At 45.9% G+C, this 19310-nt stretch overlaps 1 protein-coding gene across 4 annotated transcripts; it reads right to left on the bottom strand.

Annotated features, from left to right (window-relative positions):
- Positions 1–2: 2 nt before the first annotated feature.
- sfmbt1 (Scm like with four mbt domains 1) lies at positions 3–19294 on the bottom strand. Of its 4 annotated transcripts, none has more exons than XM_030374255.1 (22): positions 19162–19256; positions 18738–18854; positions 14011–14069; positions 13829–13923; positions 13224–13467; positions 11350–11438; positions 10055–10307; positions 8369–8466; positions 7998–8099; positions 7476–7635; positions 6145–6227; positions 5647–5791; positions 5339–5452; positions 5139–5181; positions 4904–4995; positions 4643–4782; positions 4160–4269; positions 3646–3821; positions 2465–2643; positions 2130–2354; positions 1737–1865; positions 3–1531 (listed from the first exon to the last, which is right to left on the bottom strand). In XM_030374255.1, the coding sequence occupies exons 3-22, from the start codon at positions 14033–14035 to the stop codon at positions 1391–1393; spliced, it is 2643 nt and encodes an 880-aa protein (XP_030230115.1). In that variant the 5' UTR covers positions 14036–14069; positions 18738–18854; positions 19162–19256; the 3' UTR covers positions 3–1390. The 4 variants fall into 4 exon arrangements, with proteins under 4 accessions (XP_030230115.1, XP_030230116.1, XP_030230114.1 ...); XM_030374256.1 differs by having other exon boundaries at positions 18753–18854; XM_030374254.1 differs by lacking the exon at positions 18738–18854 and having other exon boundaries at positions 19162–19294.
- Positions 19295–19310: the final 16 nt, after the last annotated feature.

The raw sequence follows: 19310 nt of genomic DNA, 5'->3' as shown, positions 1-19310 counted from the left end.
AATGTTTTCGAACCATTTATCATTTTATTGCTGCAAATTCTTAAATAACAATAGATGTTCAAAAGGAAAGTCATGAAATTTCATTTGTTTTCTGTACAACTGTATCTGCTGAATAGACGATTGAAAACAATTATTTGACACAAATCGAATCACCACACATTACATACATTGAAAATAAGTAGGGAGTTTCGGTTCATTTAGAAACTGCTCATTCACAAGTATAAAGTTAATTGTTGGCATAATAATTGTTATTTGTTTGTGCTGCCCAAAATATTCATTGATTTAGGAATTATCTCAAGTATAACGTCAAATGCGCAGGCCTAATCCCACAATATTTCCCATTTCTAAATCTAGCTAACAATAGGTTCGACTATATTCCAAATAAAAATGTTTAAGGATTTACTGTGCAAGTGTAGGCCTATGCCTTGGGATATTAATCAATGCATTTTGTATTGCTAAATAGAAAATCTACTCACCCTGTTGCACTAGAAGAATCTTAAGATTATGTACACTATTTACAAACACATGCCTTTCTATATACACGTTGAATACAGTCATCACATACAGTTTTGCTTGTGCTTACAAAATAAGATCAGTCGCATTGTTTACCGCTCTTTAGAAGAAACAGTGTTATCCCGAAAGCCACCAGACTATGGCGTTGTCCCCGGCTTAAACATCAAGATACTGATGGAGAACATTAAACAGCTTTCTTCTACATCTGGCATGTCTTTTATGTAAACAGAAAGCAAAAGTACGACCTCTATGGACGTTTGCTGAAATTAAGTAAGTAGATTGTGATTCACTTGTGATCTAAGCATAACATTTAAGTATTTTTGTACTTCTTAGTACATTTAATACATTTTTGTAATCTGTGTGTAATAGTGCACACAAAAAAAATGGGTTAAAAGATGTCTGCTCTTTTGAAGGTTTGACAAAATTGAAGTTATTTTTACAAAGCATTAAAAGTGATCATGTATGTAAAAAAAAAAAAAAACATCTATTACAAATACACCCTTTATAAATTGTTATGCATTCTTTAGCTCATATTTTGAATTCTCGCTACTTAACTCAAATGACCTTAAACCAGGAGAGTAACCTTGCTGCCTTCTTGAGGATGATGGGAGTAAGCATATGTTGTAAAGAGCTAATGGTAAACGTCTCAAGCCAGCAGCAGAGCAGATGAAGAAATCACAGATGGACCATTGCTGTCATCACGTCAACACTCGATCTCCTCAAGCCAGGAACGCTATTCAATGGCAACGTCTGACATTTTCCATGAAGGGAATAATGAAGGATTCCAAAAGGATACCCAGTGGTAGATACATGATCTTATTAACCAAGACAAAGACAGAGAGGAGGGAGGTGGGCCAATGTCCGGCCCTTCCCTCAGCTAGGTGGCAAATTGCTGATAGAACGCTAGCTTCACCCTCTCGATGTGGTGGCAGAGCTTAATGGCTGGTCCCAGCTTCAGGTCCATGCACTCCTGGACTGTTGGCAGGTTGAGCAGGAGTAGCGCCTGTCCGTCAATCTCCTGGGAGGGACGACACCGGTAAGCATTACAGAAATGCACGCAGCATCCACAACAAGCATACAGTTTATAGTATTAGAGATTCCACTCACTGTTTATTAAGCGCTTTCACAGCCATTTTGATCATGGCAAATGCTTTACATTGAATGTCGCTGACCCACTCGCACATGCACAACATAAGGAAACTCAGTTTGTCCGATGTGTGTACCTGGTCCAAGAAGATGCGGGCGAGAGGGGCACAGTCGGTGGTCCTGATGAACCGCACCACATCTGGGACGCTCCACTCCAGGGGGCTGGTGTCCAAACACAGCTTCTGTGGCGGCTCCGTCTTGGCGATCTGGACACACACACACACACACACACACACACACACACACACACACACACACACACACACACACACACACACACACACACACACACACACACACACACACACACACACACACACACACAATAAGGCGACCGTGCTAATCTACCAGATGACCCATTTGCAGAGCATGGAAGGTTGTTGTCGTGTGAAGGCCTGAGGCTGGGTTGAAAATGAGATGCATCAGACTATTAATACGCCGTTAACGTCGGCGGGCGCTCGTTCGGGTACCTTGGGTGACGGCGGGCGGTTTTCGTCATCGGAGAAGGACGGTGAGCAGGGCTTCCGGCGGCGCCGCGTGGGCCGGGGTGTGGCTGGCGGCGAGGGGGAGGGCGTGGCGGGGAGGGACTTCCCCACCGAGTACTCCGAGTCATCCTGAAGCTCGTCCTGCACCTCCGAGCCAGAGTCCTCGCTCAGGGACTCGTCTTCGTCCAGGTCCTCCTCATCTCCGCTGCCCTGGGGGGTCCGGACAAGCAGACCTTACCGAGCGTGTAAGGGGTTCCCTGGAGTACCCATCAGTGTGTGTTTTGGTACGCGAGTGGGTGTGTGCGCATTGTGTGTGTTACCTGCAGAGACCCGGCGGGCGTGTTGTCCAACGAGGCTGAAGAACGCCTCTTCTTGTGCACGAAGAGCCCGTTCCTCCTCTTCCTCCTCCTTCCCCTCCTCTTCGCCCCTCCTTCAAGGTTGGAGTGACCCCCGGGAGGCCGGCCCACCCGCCTACTCTTCTTCTTGCCGTAATAATACGCTGCAGATTTGGAAGAGAAACGGTCATGGTTGAGAACACACAACAGATGGATTTCTATTTGCATTCTTATTCCATTTTTACGTTAATTCCCTAGCTGAGAAATTACTTAGTATCCAGCTGAATAAAGTTTGAAATGTATCTTCTTGTAAACTAAACCTAGACTTTTTTTTATATATAAGATTTTGAAGCATTATCCCAACAAAAAAAAACGCCCAATTCCTATGTTTCATTTCTTTTTAGATTACATTTCAATATATTGTGGCAGACGCCAGGGAGGAGTATGGGCAGTGGTAGGTCTGGCAACCTGCTGGCTCCGCCCCCAGGCCATACATGGACTTCCTCCAGTTAACGAGGCAGGCCTGAAGGCCATCAAGCTGGAGTGCTTGCAGTTAAAAGGGAGAGCAGGCTACCACAAGCCAGAGCTAGGACTAGCAAAATACAGAGAGGACTGGATCATAAAGGAGTTGGATGACCCTTTTCCCACCCTGGTTGTGTTTACAAGGTGAATAAACCATCCTAAGTTGAACCTGCTTTGTGTGTTGTGTCGGTATGGTTTATTCAACTTGGTGGCGTGGAAACCCCACACCCACAGGCCCGCTACAATATGTATTTAGAAAAATACATAAGTTTCTATGTTCTTGTGCTCTGCCTCCGCTCCATGGCTCGTCTGCTGCACACGCTAATCCCTTAATGGAGTCGGTGAGAAAAGAGGTGCGAGCAGGGGAAGAGCCGGCAGCGAGTGGGATAAGAGAAGCTAAGGACTCGGTGTCAGAATGTACAGGTACCAACATATCGCCATAGCGATGCTGTAACACCTGCAGCCGTAATTCAGCACATAGAACTTTGGACTACATTATCAAGGAACGTGGTCAGGATCTCAGCCGAAAGGGTCTTAGTTCAAACCCATGCTTCTTCCTGACAAAAAATAATAAAAACATGCTGGAAGATGCTTTGAAGAATGTAGGGTTATGGTCCAGTCCAAAGCCCGGCGGGGGGACCTACTGTATTTGGTCTTGGTGAGTACGGAGCAGTTCTCCGAGCAGCGGTCCAGAACCATCCGTGGTCCAAACAGGTTAGGGCAGCACTCAAGTTTGATGCAGGTTTTCCTGCAGAACTCTGCCACGCGGTCAGAAGTGCGCACTATCTCCACAGTGGCCCGGTAGCTCTTTCCTTTGTACCTGACCATCAAATCAAAAGGTTTAGCTGATCAAATATTCATAGACTCGCCATCTTCTCACATTTTGCCTTATCCGTCCAGGGGGTTTGAGCGAGCACCTCTATCAAGCTAGGGCCTAGGCTAACAGAAGGCATGTCTTGGAAGCTAGAACCAAGAATACCATGACCTCTTTTTCTCTATTCCGTTTCCCCCAGTTCTGCTTTTATCCCAGCTCTACAATTCTCTATAGTCCTTCAGGTCTCGTCCAGCGTCTGCTTCGAACTATTCCTGTATATTTTGCAGGTGGTCATGAGTATTGCGGTCCCCCTAGTTGAACAGACGAGCGTGTCTCGCACTCACTTGGCTTTCAGCGTCTCTCCGTGACCTTGCCAGCGGCCCTCCTGGTCCAGCTGCAGCTCCCGCAGCACGCGGCTGGGCTTGTAGGCCGAGTTGATCAGCAGGGTCAGCACCTCCACACGCCACAGACAACATGCTAGCGGTTAGCGCGTTGAGCACTGCCGGACGCCTACCCCACTACCGGCTCATCGTCTAACTCACGGAGAATTCACTGTGAAGTGCCTCTGGATAAACAAACGGCATGCAAATAGAAACCACAAGTCGGCTCGGCTGGCGCCCTGACATTGTTGGAACGTAATGTACTATCGTAGTTGAGTTTGACAAACAAATTTCTCCTGCTAGTTGTATCTAATCAAATCTAACAGCAGTACTATAATGTTCAACACGAAGGCTTGCAAGGCACGCCTCGTAAAACAAATACCTTTAAAAGGAGAACTCCTTTTATGAATGGATCGAACGCGACAGAGGGGATGGGATGCACCTCACCTCTTTCAGCACCAGGACACAGTTGCCAGGCCCGATGAACTGGGGCAGCTCTGCGATGCGGCCCTTGTTGAGGTAGGGCCCGGAGAAGCAGCGGTGGTTGAAGTAGATCTTTGGACAGCAGTACTTCCCGTTCCCCTGCCCTGCTCATATGGACCGCACACCGAGGTAAGCAGATGGGATGCGTTGTGGAGTGCGTATGTCAGGGGGTGGGGGGGTCGGGGGAGGGGTTTCTATTTGTTGTGAAAAAAAATATATATATACCTCTGATGGACCGACATCCCTCACCTAGTTCTGATTGGCTGCCCATTGGCTGCCTCTCAGAGTCAGGTGCGGAGGACTTGGGTTGAGATCTGCTGTAATTCAAGGAAAGAAGACTCAGGAACCAGCAAAAAAAAAACACACACACACACACACACACACACACACACACACACACACACACACACACACACACACACACACACACTGCTGAAGATAAAGTCCCTGTTCGACTCACTGTTTCTCTGGCTGCACCACTGCAACTTTCCTCTGTTTCTCCACTGTGAGAGAGTGAGAGTGAGAGACCAGCGTTACATTGCACCTAATGAGATCCATTGAAGTCACAGCACAGTAGGCCTCCTTAACGTATGGAGGTGCTACAGCTGGACTGTGTTGGTGTGAGCTGTGTCTTGCTGACGGGCGGGGCAGGCCGTGTACCTGGGGGCTTGATGGGGTAGACCAGAGGATAGCCGTTGGTCTCGCACCAGCTGACGGGGAAGATGTCCATGGAGTCTACATGGACGACCACCTCTGGCATGGGCTGCTTCAGCCCTACCAACACACACACAACGCCATTAAATCCCCCAAAGACACGTTTGTGGGAAAAGTCCTGATTATCCTTATTACTATAATAAACATTATATCATATTACTGTATATGATAACAACCCAATTATATTTGAAAACTTAGCGTGAGAGAGAGCGAGAGTGTGAAAACACCCCCCACAGCGGTCTCCCTTTCCTCACCTTCTAGGTTGAGCCAGATGTATTGCCCTTTGACCTTGCTGACCGTGGCCACGTGAATATTCTCGGGTGACAGAGGGTTGACCGCCTCCAGCTTCATGGCCACTTTGAAGCTGTGCTCCGTCGGCTCTTGGCTGGTGAACAACGTCTTTTAGAGGGGAAAGAAATGGTATTTCAGAGGCCGAGGAGGCATTTAGCCTTTGAAATGTAGTCATTAGTGACATCTTAATAGCAACAAAATCCTCTTGACCCAAATGTTGCACCAGTTCGATGTCAAACTGTCACTTCAGCATCCATTTCACATTGTGTCTTACAGTAAGAAAAAAAGGATTCTATTCTAATGGGTTATTTCCCCCACCTATAAAAGAGGCAGGTATGAGAGATAAAGAGGGCACATCTCCCAACAGTAAAACATTCACTGACTCTAGGAATTTGGTATATATAGATAGATAGATCGTTTGGTACATGACCGGCAGCAGCCTGGTGTGACGGGGGACTCACCGCGGAGAAGCAGTGCTGGGGAGCCGCCTCTGCCTCACTCTGCTTCAGGTAGTCGGCCCAGTCGAAGTCCTGCCCCTGGTAGCCTGGGAACACACCTCTACATTATAGATGGGAGGGCTGCAGGCTAGGGCCTTGTGTTTGTGCGGATATCAGCGGTGTTGTGATACTGTAACATGTGATGTCTTATCGGTTTGGGAGATTGAATATGAATTGGATATTTTATTGCACGTCAGAAAATAAACAAAACCAGCTCAACTCTATTTGAAATAACCCTGTTAGAAATGTCTGAGACTTGCCAGCTGTGTCTTAATGTCTCTTAAGGGTCCGCCATTTCAGTGCTCATGATAATATATAAAGGTGGTAACACCACTTTTAAAGCAGGGTGCTTTAAATGAGCTTACATCATTGGTTTTTACACAATATTTGCATCATCCCCATGACAATGTCATGGAGATGGCTAGATTAAATATATATAGGGAACAATACCACTCTCAGAGCTGTCAGATGCTCTGAGCGTGGGGGTGCGAGTGTAAATCAATATTCCTAAGCATGCACACAATGCGGTGGACCAGAAACAACGGCTCTTCTTCCTCCACAGGCTGCGGAGGTTCAACATGGACTCCGGGATACTCTGCAACTTCTACAGGTGCACCATAGACAGTATCCTGAGTGGCTGCTTCACCGCCTGGTACGGCAGTTGCTCCGCCCTCAACCGTAAGACATTACAGAGGGTGGTGAAAGCTGCCCATCACATCACCAGGACGGTGCTGCCATCCATTGAGGACCTCTACACTCCACACTACACAAACTGTTTCAGCTGCTCCCGTCTGGTAGACGCTACCGCCGCATCCAGTCTGGCACCACCAGACTCAGGGACAGTTTCATCCCACGGGCCATAAGACTACTGAACTCCTAAGCTACCTAGCTCACCACCATGACACTTTATAACTTGCCACTTTATAACTTGCCACTTTATAACTTGCCACTTTATACCAGTTGACATCTGGATAAACACGTCAGTTTACATTTGACATATTTAGTTTTGCATTCAGTTCCCTGCTCTCCAACTTGTGTTCCTCTTATACACTTACTTTTTATTATTATTACTATTATTATTATTATTATTATTATTATTATTATTATTATATATATTTTTTTATTATTTAAGTCTCAGCTTTCTTACTTGTGTTTCTTATATACCTTTACGTTCTCTTATATTGCACTGTTGGAGGAGCCCAAGACTAAAGAATTTCATTGCCAGCGACTGCTCTGTAATTGTTGTGCATATGGCAATAAAACCATCTGGAATCTGGAATCTTGAGCTCACACACCTCGGGGCGGGCAGAGGGGCAGTCCGTTTTTGAGGCTCCACTGCACTGGGAAGATCCCGGGACTCTCTCTGTGGCGCAGGAAGGAACGGCCGCCACCGTCGCCCTCGTCCATACCGCAGAGGTCGTCCATCTTCACCAGGAAGTAGAGCTCGTCAAACACCTGAGAGAGACAAGAGGCATAGCGCGTGAGGCAGACCACGGAGACCGAGACAGGACCCATTCGGTTTTTACCCACTGGTGCATAAGGCATTGCGTTCCCTTTCTTCAATGCTAGAAGAACACGTTACACCTCCACATCACAAGTGTCAGGTCAGTCGTTTATGTTTCAACAGCTTTGCGATTATTGAGCGAAAATGGCTTTTAGCTTGGATTTTTTTATTTTTTTTAGCTTGGATTTTTTTATTTTTTCACTTCAGGGTGGCAGGCAAACAAGGGAAGAAGACATCCACACTCAGGTAGTAGACGGGTAAACGAGAGCAAAAGAGGAGGGAGATTTGACGAGGGTGCACGATCGACCGTTACCTTGGTGACGGTAGCCGGACTGATGGAGATGGGAGCAGTCGGGTCGACAGCCTCCAGTTTCATGCCTTCCTTAAAACTGTGAGCCGTGATGGGAGTCTGGTCCTGAAACACACACACACACACACACACACACACACACACACACACACACACACACACACACACACACACACACACACACACACACACACACACACACACACACACACACACACACACACAATGTTAAAGCGGAGGATACAGACCGGAATATCAAGGCTCTTTTGGTTGACGCCACTGTTGCTATTATTATTATTAGCAAATCCCCGTCCTTACGAGATGAAACAGGGTGGGGCCGTGGGGGGGGGGGGCAGTATGAGGGGTGGAGGTACCTTGGGAAACACCTCATCCAGAGCATCATCTTGTGGCAGCTCCTGTATCCGCTGCCTCACCACCTCCCACTCCTCTGCTGTCTGCAGGGCCAGCAGATCTGGGCGACCGGAGAGAGCATATCGAATCAGATGCTGAACAAGTTGAAGGAAGAACAAATACAGAGAGGCCAAGCCGGTTCAAGCCTATTGTATTATTTGGGATACTTTAAAAGGCATATTTCACGGTACATAACCCTACCAGCCACTGAGACAACGAAATACAATGTTTTTCTGGAATCAAAAGTTTCAGAGCAATAAAAAGGCCATCGCTATTCAAGCTGGAGGAGAAGTAAAGAAGAGGTTTAATGCTGGTTGGCTGAATTAATCGGGCCGTATATATCAGCTGAAACCTTTCATTATATTCCACCAGCGCATATCCCAGGGCTCAAAGCATGCAGTGTCTGTGAATCTCAATTCAAATTCAAATTCAATTCTGATCCGGCTGACCCCTCCAGCCAGCCACAGAAATGAACTATGTCAAATATTGGAAATTTAGAAATGAATGGTTAGAGGGAGCATGTTTTCGGGCAGACTATGCAGGCTTGGTTGTTATTTATCAGTATGCAAACCTCTCGGGAATGGTCCTGGTTTTATAGAGAAGACGGTCGACAGTAAAGAAGTGTGATTGAGAATCGTTGCCAGCTGCGATAGCACAGCTGGAAGTCATTCGAGATGAACCTATCCCCAACTAACATTCAGACCAACCATCGGCAAGGGCCCCCTTAATATAAATGACTTATGAGTTCAATTCTATTCAGACAACACCTTTCTATACTATGCCTTGGTGAAAGTGTATGAGATATTTTGAAGACATAACTTGTAATCGTGAAAAATTTGACACGAAAATCTATATAGTACTACCCCATCAAAAATTTATAGTGGGGTTTAAACAGCTTTAAATAAATGGGAAGTAAAGCATCAATTGGTAATAACTTAACATTTTCCTTTCAGTTTACAAGCTAGGGTTAGGCCAAAAACGACACAATGGAGGAAATGAGGATTGAATAAGTAGAATTCACCCAAGTTTGATCAGAGAACCTCTTTACACAAAATCTTCACATTTGAAAAAAAGATGTTTCCACATTTTTCATCATTACCCATCATCTATTTGTCACATTATCAAAACAGTTTCTCTCCCTTGAGGCTGCAATTTAGTTCTGCATTAATGAACCACAAAATGGAAGCTTGACAACAGGTTTGAACCAAGATTAACAGAATAGAAAAGCTCAGACCAAGAGACATATTTTCTTCAGAAACTAGTTACTACAAGCCCATGCTCATTTAAATTGTATTGAAAGGTTGAAATCCTTTGACATCCTCTAAAACGTCTTATTTCATTCCAAGCAGTCGACCTCAAAACAAAATGCCTTCGACATTTAATTATTAGTCTAAAGCGTTGACCAAGCTTTTTCTGCTAAATAACCTTCAGCAACATTTTAAAGACGGCTCCATTCAGCCGTGGTGTTTGGTTTTAAATTAGTTCTGTGGCCCTGCATCCAGAGCCATGAGCTGGGCCAGCTATACAGCAGCAGCAGCAGCAGCAGCAGCAGCAGCAACCCCCCAATACAATCCAATGAAATCCCTTAAATAAAAAAAATAACATGGAAGAAGATAAACACGGAGAGCCGTAGAGTCGGCGTGGCTGACCTTGGGCGGGCCTGAGGGTGCAGCCGTGCTCCTGGGCCCAGCCGGGCGGGTGGAGGCGGGGGTGGAGGTAGTAGAGCCAGAGGGTGGAGGGCGTGTCGGCCAGCCCCTCGGTGCCCAGCGGCCGCAGCTTCAGCCTCCCGCCCACGTTCTCCTCCACCTCGGCCGCCCAGGCCAGGCCAGGGTCACTGGTGTCCTGGAGCTCCACGTAGCAGCCGGCACACAGCAGCTCCATCGGGTCCTTACCGCGCTGGGGCTGGGGGGGGGGGGGGTGGAGGTGGTGGTCATAATGAGTGGGTCTTTAAGACAGAATATCCAGTGTCTCTGTGTGGTTGTTTGACATGCACTAGGCGAGGGATATGACGCACTATGAGAGTACGCCCTGCATCATAAGCGCTAGATAGGCTAGGAAACTCCTTTCAGTTGAAGTATGCAGTAGGATAGGACATAAGGCCAAATGGATGCATGATTTTATCTTCATTCAATTCCACATTTTTTATTATGATGTGTTGTACAAATATGTTCATAGATCAATCACTATAATTCCGAACAAAGTTTGACCTTGACCTGCTTAATATGGGATTAAAAGACACACAAACCCACAGACACACCAACTCACTCACTCACTCATTCACTCGCCCTGATCAGACCTGGCATTAGTGTCCGTCTTGGGTGAGCCGTTCAAACGTGGGCAGCTCGAGGTACAGGTGGTAATGCACCCAAGATGCATTGAGAACGCATTTCGATCCCATAGCTCAGTCCACATTCAGAGGTGGACTGGGCCGCAAAAAGCCATATTATTTTAGCAGTTTGTAGGACAATATGTCCTGGGCCAAAATAAAAAACCGCCCACTCAACTGAAAGCAGCATCATAATGTAAATCAGACTTGGATTGCTGTATTGTTTTCATTGATTTTTCTTTCCCATTTCGGTAGACTAGGAATGTGAACGTTTATTGCTGCCTCCCGCCGGTTGAAAACATCAACGCATTTGGTCTTTGCAAACGGAAATGATGACCGCATATGGAGATGCCTTCTAATGACAGGTGTGAACCGACTTAACTAGAGCAGTCCACTTCAGATCACCCAAGTCGATGTTAATGGCAGGTGGGAACAGGGCCACACACACACACACACCCACCCACCCACCCACCCACCCACCCACCCACCCACCCACACACACACACACACACACACACACACACACACACACACACACACACACACACACACACACACACACACACACACACACACACACACACACACACACACACACACACAAGACTGAGTACACACCATTTCCAGCAGGTTGGCAGGTGCGCTGCCCTCCTCAGCAATGGCCGTCTCCAGCAAGACTTGCCAGTCCTGGTGCTTCTCACGCACCCCTGAGACCAGAAACACAGAGACACAGGTAGCTTATGGCGCATTTCCCCTCGAGAGTGCCGGTCGGTTCGGTGCGGTTTGGTGGAGTAGTGAAGGTGCGGTTCGGTGCGGCTCAGTTACGGCTGGCGTTTCCACCGCCGACAGTACCCTTATGGTGGGGGGGGTTTAAGCCAGATGGCGATAGGCGCGGCAGCTACGTTAGCATCGTGACCTCATAGCAGCCCGACACAGTGTAGCCTGCTAATAAATCCAAGGAAAAAGAAAACACGCACAATGAACGAAGATCAACAATGTAGGATGTCCAAGAAGGACTGCAAACCTTTGCCCGACAGATAAACGAAGCTTTCGCCGTTGTTCAGAAATACCTACCTAAATACGCGGGTACTGCGTTTGTTTGTTATTATCCCCCTGTCGCACGGAAGTGCAATTCTGTCGACCAATCAACGGATGGCGTGTGTAGCTCGAACTTGCCGGCACCCTTTCAGGCGTCTCAGTACCCTAACTGAGGAGTACTGCGAGACGAGTACGGCTCAGTCCGGGTCATGCCCACTATTGGCGGTGAAAACACTATCCTTTGTGCCACGAACCGACCCGCACCCTCCGGTTGAAACGCGCCATTAGACAACCGAGAACAGAATTTAATGGACATAAAAACTATTTTTTGACACATTGATATCTATGGCCCTTTTACTGACTGAACCCAAAAAATAGTGTGTTGGTCCAACACTAATTGAAACGGAGCCTTGTCTATTTATTCATTTGAAGAATCTGTTCAATCTGTTAAAGAAACGAGGTTTGGCATATAGGATAGGCCTACAGTTACCATGTGACACTGCGGTTATTTACATGACGTGAAAACATACCAATGTAAAAGTGTAGTCATGTGCAGATACGATTGTACAATTCCGTAAAACAAACTGCAATGTGCAATGACCTTAACTGGCCATCCACGCCAGAAGGTTTGAATAACAAATTCAATTTCAAAAAATTAACTTATTTAGCCCAATCCCTCAAATAGAGGTCGAAGGAGACTAAGGCTGCATCCGAATACTTAGTACATACTATTTCTGTCCAGTGTCTACTACTTGACCATACTACACTTGACTGTGTAGTACGGTCTACAGCTATGCGCAGAACGCCTCCGAACGCTACCGAACACCGCCAAAACTCCACCGGATGTTTGGAGATAACGTATCTCCCCCCAGATGGCGGCAAAATTTACCTGTTTTCCGTCTTGTTATCGTTGCTATTAAATGAAAAATGTCTCTTTCTACGCGAATGGCTCTTGAAATGGATATCGCTGCTAGAAGGCGTCGTCGTCGGTCATCTCGTAGAGCGACTTACCGGCAGGTTATGATGTAAATATGTGGACATTTGGTAAGTTACTTTTTTGGAATAATAATACATTTACAGTTATTTGTTACTCCGTGAAAAAGACGATTGAAGTAAATTTTTCCTTTTTTATTGAACACACAAACACACACAAATAAGCCACTGTTGGCGGTGTCGGGTCAGCCATCTCTTCTTCGTTTGTTACCAGACTCCGGTTGCATTGTGGGATAGCGTAGTGAGGTCCGTGGTTTACTTTGGCGCTAGTACGCATTCGGAAACGTCTTCCGTACTACAGAATGCGTACTGAGTATTCGGACGCGCTATATTTTTCGCATACTACAAATTGCATACTATATAGTATGCAAGTATGAGTATTCGGATGCAGCCTAAGACAAGGCCTCTTCTTCCCACCCAGCCCCGCCCTCTCTCTTTCCACAGGCGGCCGGGGCCCTCACCTTCAGGGGCCCTCATGGTCTTGCCCTGCTGGCGGCTCCAGCCCAGCGGGTGGAGGTCGGCGGTCATGATGTCACACCAGAAGTCGGCGCGCCGGTCGTCCTGGTAACCCTCGTAGCGCAGCAGCAGCAGCTGGCCGCAGGTGGTGATGATGGTGGCCACCCAGTAGGGGCTGTCGGCCTCCGCGCGCACACACACCTCCAGCTTCATGCCTGGCGCCAGGCCCGTCTGCAGGCCCTGGTCCACCTGTGTGTGTGAGAGGAGAGAGAGAGAGAGAGAGAGAGAGAGAGAGAGAGAGAGAGAGAGAGAGAGAGAGAGAGAGAGAGAGAGAGAGAGAGAGAGAGAGAGAGAGGGAGAGAGAGAGAGAGAGAGAGAGAGAGAGAGAGAGAGAGAGAGAGAGAGAGAGAGAGAGAGAGAGAGAGAGAGAGATATAAAACAAGGTTGTTGATTCTTCACATTGACACGCCCGACGGGGGTGTCCGACACTCCCCCCAACCCCCCCCCCAGTCCAACAGCAAACCCCCCCCCCCCCCCCCCCCCCCCCCCCACCTCCCCGAATCCGACCACCTTTACTGACAAATGATCTGCGGGAAACCCTGCTACTCACATGCTTGAAGGCATGATGAGGCACAGACGTGGCCCCACTCTCCTCTAGGTAGTCGTCCCAGTTGAAGTCGGACACATCCTGACCAGAGTCCCTTTCTGCACGCACACAGAGAACAGCTCATCATCTGGTCTGACTGCACCACTACTCAACAGATGGAATCATTGAATATTGAGGATACCTACCGGACTCCAGTGGTTCCTGACTCATTTTGGGCGCCCCCTTTAGGCCAAGTCTCGTAGTGCTGCAGGGGACAGAGGATAATTATTATGGTTATCATTAAGTGCACAAGGCCAGAGCATCATAGTATAATTTGTCCTCTGGTGCACAAGGCTCGTGCATCAAAGGGTCAATTATACTTGTGCCGTACAGCTTACCGGTCTGTTGCTACTGCCCACATTGGGCACCACTGTATGCATTCCATTCACCTCTCCAAATAAGCAGATCTAACCAGCAGAGGTTTGCTAGTATGTTAATTTGTAAAACTCATTAGAGATCAACCTAATTTGTGGGAAGAAATTGTTCTGGCAGTAGTAAACGCAGAGCCCTGAAAAAAGCACCCCAGCAAGACGAAGAGCAGAGCCCTGATACAAACACCGTAGCAGTAGTATACACACAGCCCTAAATATAAGAACCCTAGCAGTAGTATTACACACAGCCCTAATTATAAGAACCCTAGCAGTAGTATACACATAGCCCTAAATATAAGAACCCTAGCAGTAGTATACACAGCCCTAAATATAAGAACCCTAGCAGTAGTATACACAGCCCTAAATATAAGAACCCTAGCAGTAGTATACACAGCCCTAAATATAAGAACCCTAGCAGTAGTATACACATAGCCCTAGATATAAGAACCCTAGCAGTAGTATACACACAGCCCTAAATATAAGAACCCTAGCAGTAGTATACACAGCCCTAAATATAAGAACCCTAGCAGTAGTATACACAGCCCTAAATATAAGAACCCTAGCAGTAGTATACACGGCCCTAAATATAAGAACCCTAGCAGTAGTACACACATACAAGCACCCTAGCAAATTACTATTGGCCCATAAATCTGCTGTGCCACTGCATTGAGCAAGTTAAAGACTGGATGTGGCAACATTTCCTTCAACTAAATGACAAAACCGAGATAATTGTATTTGGTCCTAAAACGGAAAGGCTTAAAGTAACCAAACACCTTCACTATCTATCCCTGAAGTTCTCAATCAAAGCCAGAAATCTAGGGGTTATCATGGATTCAGATTTACATTTCGACAGTCACATCAAATCAGTAACAAAATCTGCTTATTAACACCTTAAAAACATAGACTTAGAGGGCTCATGTCCACCGAGAACCATGCCTTTATCACTAGGAAGCTCGATTACTGCAATGGTCTCCTTACAGGACTCCCAAAGAAAATACGGCAGCTACTGCTTGTTCAGAACGCTGCTGCTGGAGTTCTAACAAAGAACAAAAAATGTGAACACATTACACACAATTCTTAAAATGTTACATTGGCTCCCTGTGTGTCCGAGAATTGATTTAAAAATGTATTTAAAAATCATGCTGCTGACCTATAAGTCCCTACAAGTTTTAGGGCCGAAGTATAGAACTGATATGCTTCCACTACATAAGCCTTCTAGACAACTAAGATCTTCTGAGACCAATCTGTTAATTATCCCCAGAGTAATCATCGAGACATGGGAAAGCAGGATTTAGTTACTATGCAACAAATGACTGGAATAACTCCCTGAGGATTTAAGACTTGCCCCAACTTTGATCAATTTTAAATCAAGACTGAAGACTTTGATATTTGCCTTAGCCTTCTTCTAAATCTTAAATACATACATACAATATATTTTTTACTTTGCCTTTATTTTCTTTTACGTATCTATTTTCTTTTCTTATTTGACAATGTTCTATTGTATGACAATGTTTCTATGCGAAACACTTTGAGTCTGCCTCTTGTATGATAAGATAATTAAAGTTGCCTTGCCTTGCCTAGCAGTATGCAGAGGCCTGAATACAAGCACTGGGAAAGAATGTGTCCCCACAGTGGCTGTTTGATGCTGAACTATATTTTACTCTCCACTAATAGGAAGGGAATTCAAATGGCCACCAGATACCACACGAATTTCTGTTTCTGCTCCTAGAAACAGAAATATATATACATATATAAACAACCAAAAGTGCTATAGCATCAGCAGCACATATTGCATCAAGGCCAACATGATCTGAATTTGCATTTAGTCAGACTCTAAACCAATAATAAATCAAAATATCTTTGGTCTTTCAAAGCTTGATTTCAATTAAACGAAAAATAAGTCGAGAGACTAAAGCCTTGGGGATTCTACAGTGTTCATATTCTCAGCATATCTAAAAAGCTCCTGGATGCAATCAATAGGAAAGAGTAAGAAAGGCGAGTAAAATCCCAAATCACATGGTGCATATCTATCATTCATCAGCACGGCAAGGATACCACCACCTGAGTGGTACACCAGATGGTACGCAACCGAGAACCACAAGTCACCCAGCTCCCACAGTGGAGATTGACACGAGAACGGCAGAGAACTGAAACAGAAAACTAGCAAGCACGTTGCCAGTCTTAAGAGTGAGAGACACCCGGTGCGCTGCAACACAAGCTGCTTGTTTAAAAAGCATTGAATACCTCTTAAGGACAGCAGACTAATCCAGTCAAACAGAAGATTTAGGGGACTATGCATAGTGGTGATTTAAAAAACTCAAAAAACAAAACCACTAGGCTACTGCACACTGGATTTTATTGCCGGGCAGAAGGCAACAACAACGTGCACAATAAGGGTTCACTTATTATGAATAATTGTCACTATGAAAGCGATCGCATCCATCTCGGCTGTGCTGTTTGACTACAGACCCTCTTGTTGTGTTCAAATCAGCAGGTTTAATGCAACAGTAAAGAGGGCCCCGCATTCATCCATACACAACCACAAGGATCAGATAAGGCAGGGAAATGCGGCGACTTTTACAAAAGGCTCTTGAAGGCTTTGGGTCCTGACAATAGTGGAGAGCCAGGCGTATGGCGATGCCCGGGCCCAGTTCCTCCGTCACCAGGGATCCATTCAGCTGGCCTGTCAGCCCTGTCTTTGTCATGTCTGACGTCTCTATTAAAAGTTTGCCGGTCAACCACCCCCCCCTACCACCCCCCCCTGCCAGCCGCTGGGACCCATGTGCTCTGCATGGATCAATGCTGCTCCCCCCCCCCCCCCCCCCCCCCCCCCGACCCCGACCCCAGCGCCCTGCCCTGCACTCAGCGCTACCCATCTCCCTTCCCGCTCCCTGTCCCCACACACACACACACACACACACACACACACACACACACACACACACACACACACACACACACACACACACACACACACACACACACACACACACACACACACACACACACACACACCAGCGGGCCTCATTGTGTTTGAGGGGGTGGGGTTCACACTTAGAAAATAAGATGGATAAAAAAAAGAGCAAGAGTTTTTTTTCAAAACAACCAGAACTAAAAGTGAGGCGGATCGTGTCCAGCACCGTGATGACTGCGGGATTTAAAGACCTTAAGAGATCATTTCATGGACTTCTCGGTATTGTTGGAGTGCAATCAGATGAAAGGGAAAACAGTTTGCTTTGTGTTTACCCACACAAACATTCTGGATCAGGGACTCGCTCTTCTCCTTTTGGGATTTTGTTTATCGTATGATGCAGATAAGATTCAAAGAGGTGGATTTGTTTACAGTACACTGCACTTAAAATGCTATTAATGTTGTTTTGCATACGTTTAGGTTGCATTTATTCTCGGAACAAGTTCCTGGAGATCAGAAATGTCTGTGAAAAGCATACAGGTAGACTCACATCCTACCTAGCAGGAGATTTGATACAACTCTTTATTCTAACACAAAAGTCTTATTCTCCCCAAATAAATAAACAAAAACTCTACTTTTGTTTCAGCTTTCATTATCAATAAAATGGAATTCTGCAATATGAAAAAAAAAAAAAAAAAAAAGCCTACACATACTATATGTTTCTGGGTAGCTGTTGTTGAGAACACACAAAAAACACAATAGTAATAAATGTTGTAATAACCGACGGTGTCAGTGTTGCCCCATGTCAAATAGGGATAACAATTGTTATTGTTATAATCAACATTATTACTATCATCATTATTACTATCATCATTATTATTATTATTATTATTATTATTATTATTATTATTATAAACTAACTAACTAAACCCCATTGGACTACGGGGTGGCCCCTTGGAGCGTCCATGGTCACTCACCCTGCTGTCCAAACTAATGCTGTGGATACGCCAGCTCTCTATGCTAAAAGGCTCTCCATGTTGAAAGCCAAAGAGGTGGAAAGCAAATGAGGTGCAGCACTTCAAATCCACATTGCACGTATTACACCAGGATCAACAACTGCTTACATTGGATTAAACTACCCGTTGACCATTGCAACAGACAACTGAACCATGGCTTGTCATTGTCGCACAGCCGCACTCAAGTTGCACAACGGGGAAGTTAAAAGCAGCACGTATAAAACGAATCAACATCGAAACATAACTTACTCAAATGTCGCATTTAAAAGGCAGAAAATGTAATAGTAACTGGAATTCGTTTAACGTGTTTGTTGGAACGCATAACGTTACAGACATCACATGGCTAAGCCCAATGGAGAGACCTCGGCACCTCACCACAACAAATGACTTGGTCTATCACGAGTTATTTGTTATTGAGGGTTTTCCAATTTTACACACACACACACACACACACACACACACACACACACACACACACTCACACTCACACACACACATATATATATAGATATAGATATTCATATACATATATACACAAATATATATCCCAGATTAATCTTTAAACGGTCGCTCACCCAGCGTGTACTGACCGTAGGCTGTGCGGTGCGGACTACCCGCAGCATTCAGCATTAGAGGAGCCGTTAATGCAATGTGGCTCTGCAGAGACGAACGAACTTTCACTCTGACGTGGGCTAACAAAAACAGGAAATGTCAAGCTCCGATCGAGAGAAACCAACACAAGATTGCCTCCTGGGATCAGAGGTGGTGCCAAATGCAGACGTGTGTACGGTTGGCACATGCAACGCCTGTGAGTCAAGTCAAGTTACTGAAACGTCATGACTCGAGCAATAAGGGCGCTTGCACTCGACACAGCCCGACTCATCTTTTTGAGAGACGGGAAAAAAGACGAACAAAGAAGCAAAATGCGAAACATCGTAAGGAATCTGTAATAAACCACATGCAGTGTGTGAATATTCAGTCACAGATTTAGTCTCTTACCAGTAAATAGTTTTTCAAGTCGGTTTTAGGTGCCGTTTCTTTCCGCCTGGTCGTTTCACGACCTCATTCCAATATGGCACAAGTCGCCACTGCGCATGCTCAGCCGCCTATACCCGTCCTCAGCCCGGGTATAAAAATGACTTCCATCT

The sequence above is a fragment of the Gadus morhua genome, chromosome 13, assembly GCF_902167405.1.
Source record: "Gadus morhua chromosome 13, gadMor3.0, whole genome shotgun sequence".
In the NCBI taxonomy this organism is placed as follows: Eukaryota; Metazoa; Chordata; class Actinopteri; order Gadiformes; family Gadidae; genus Gadus; species Gadus morhua.
This window is presented reverse-complemented; position numbering and strand designations above follow the sequence as displayed.

Coding starts and splice junctions, on each gene's coding strand:
- sfmbt1 (XM_030374254.1), bottom strand. CDS start 14,035: ATGAGTCAGGAACCACTGGAGTCCG. Junction 6,228..7,475: donor GCCCCTCTGCCCGCCCCGAG/GTGTGTGAGCTC, acceptor GTGTGTTCCCAG/GCTACCAGGGGCAGGACTTC. Junction 5,453..5,646: donor CATCTGGCTCAACCTAGAAG/GTGAGGAAAGGG, acceptor GTGTGTTGGTAG/GGCTGAAGCAGCCCATGCCA.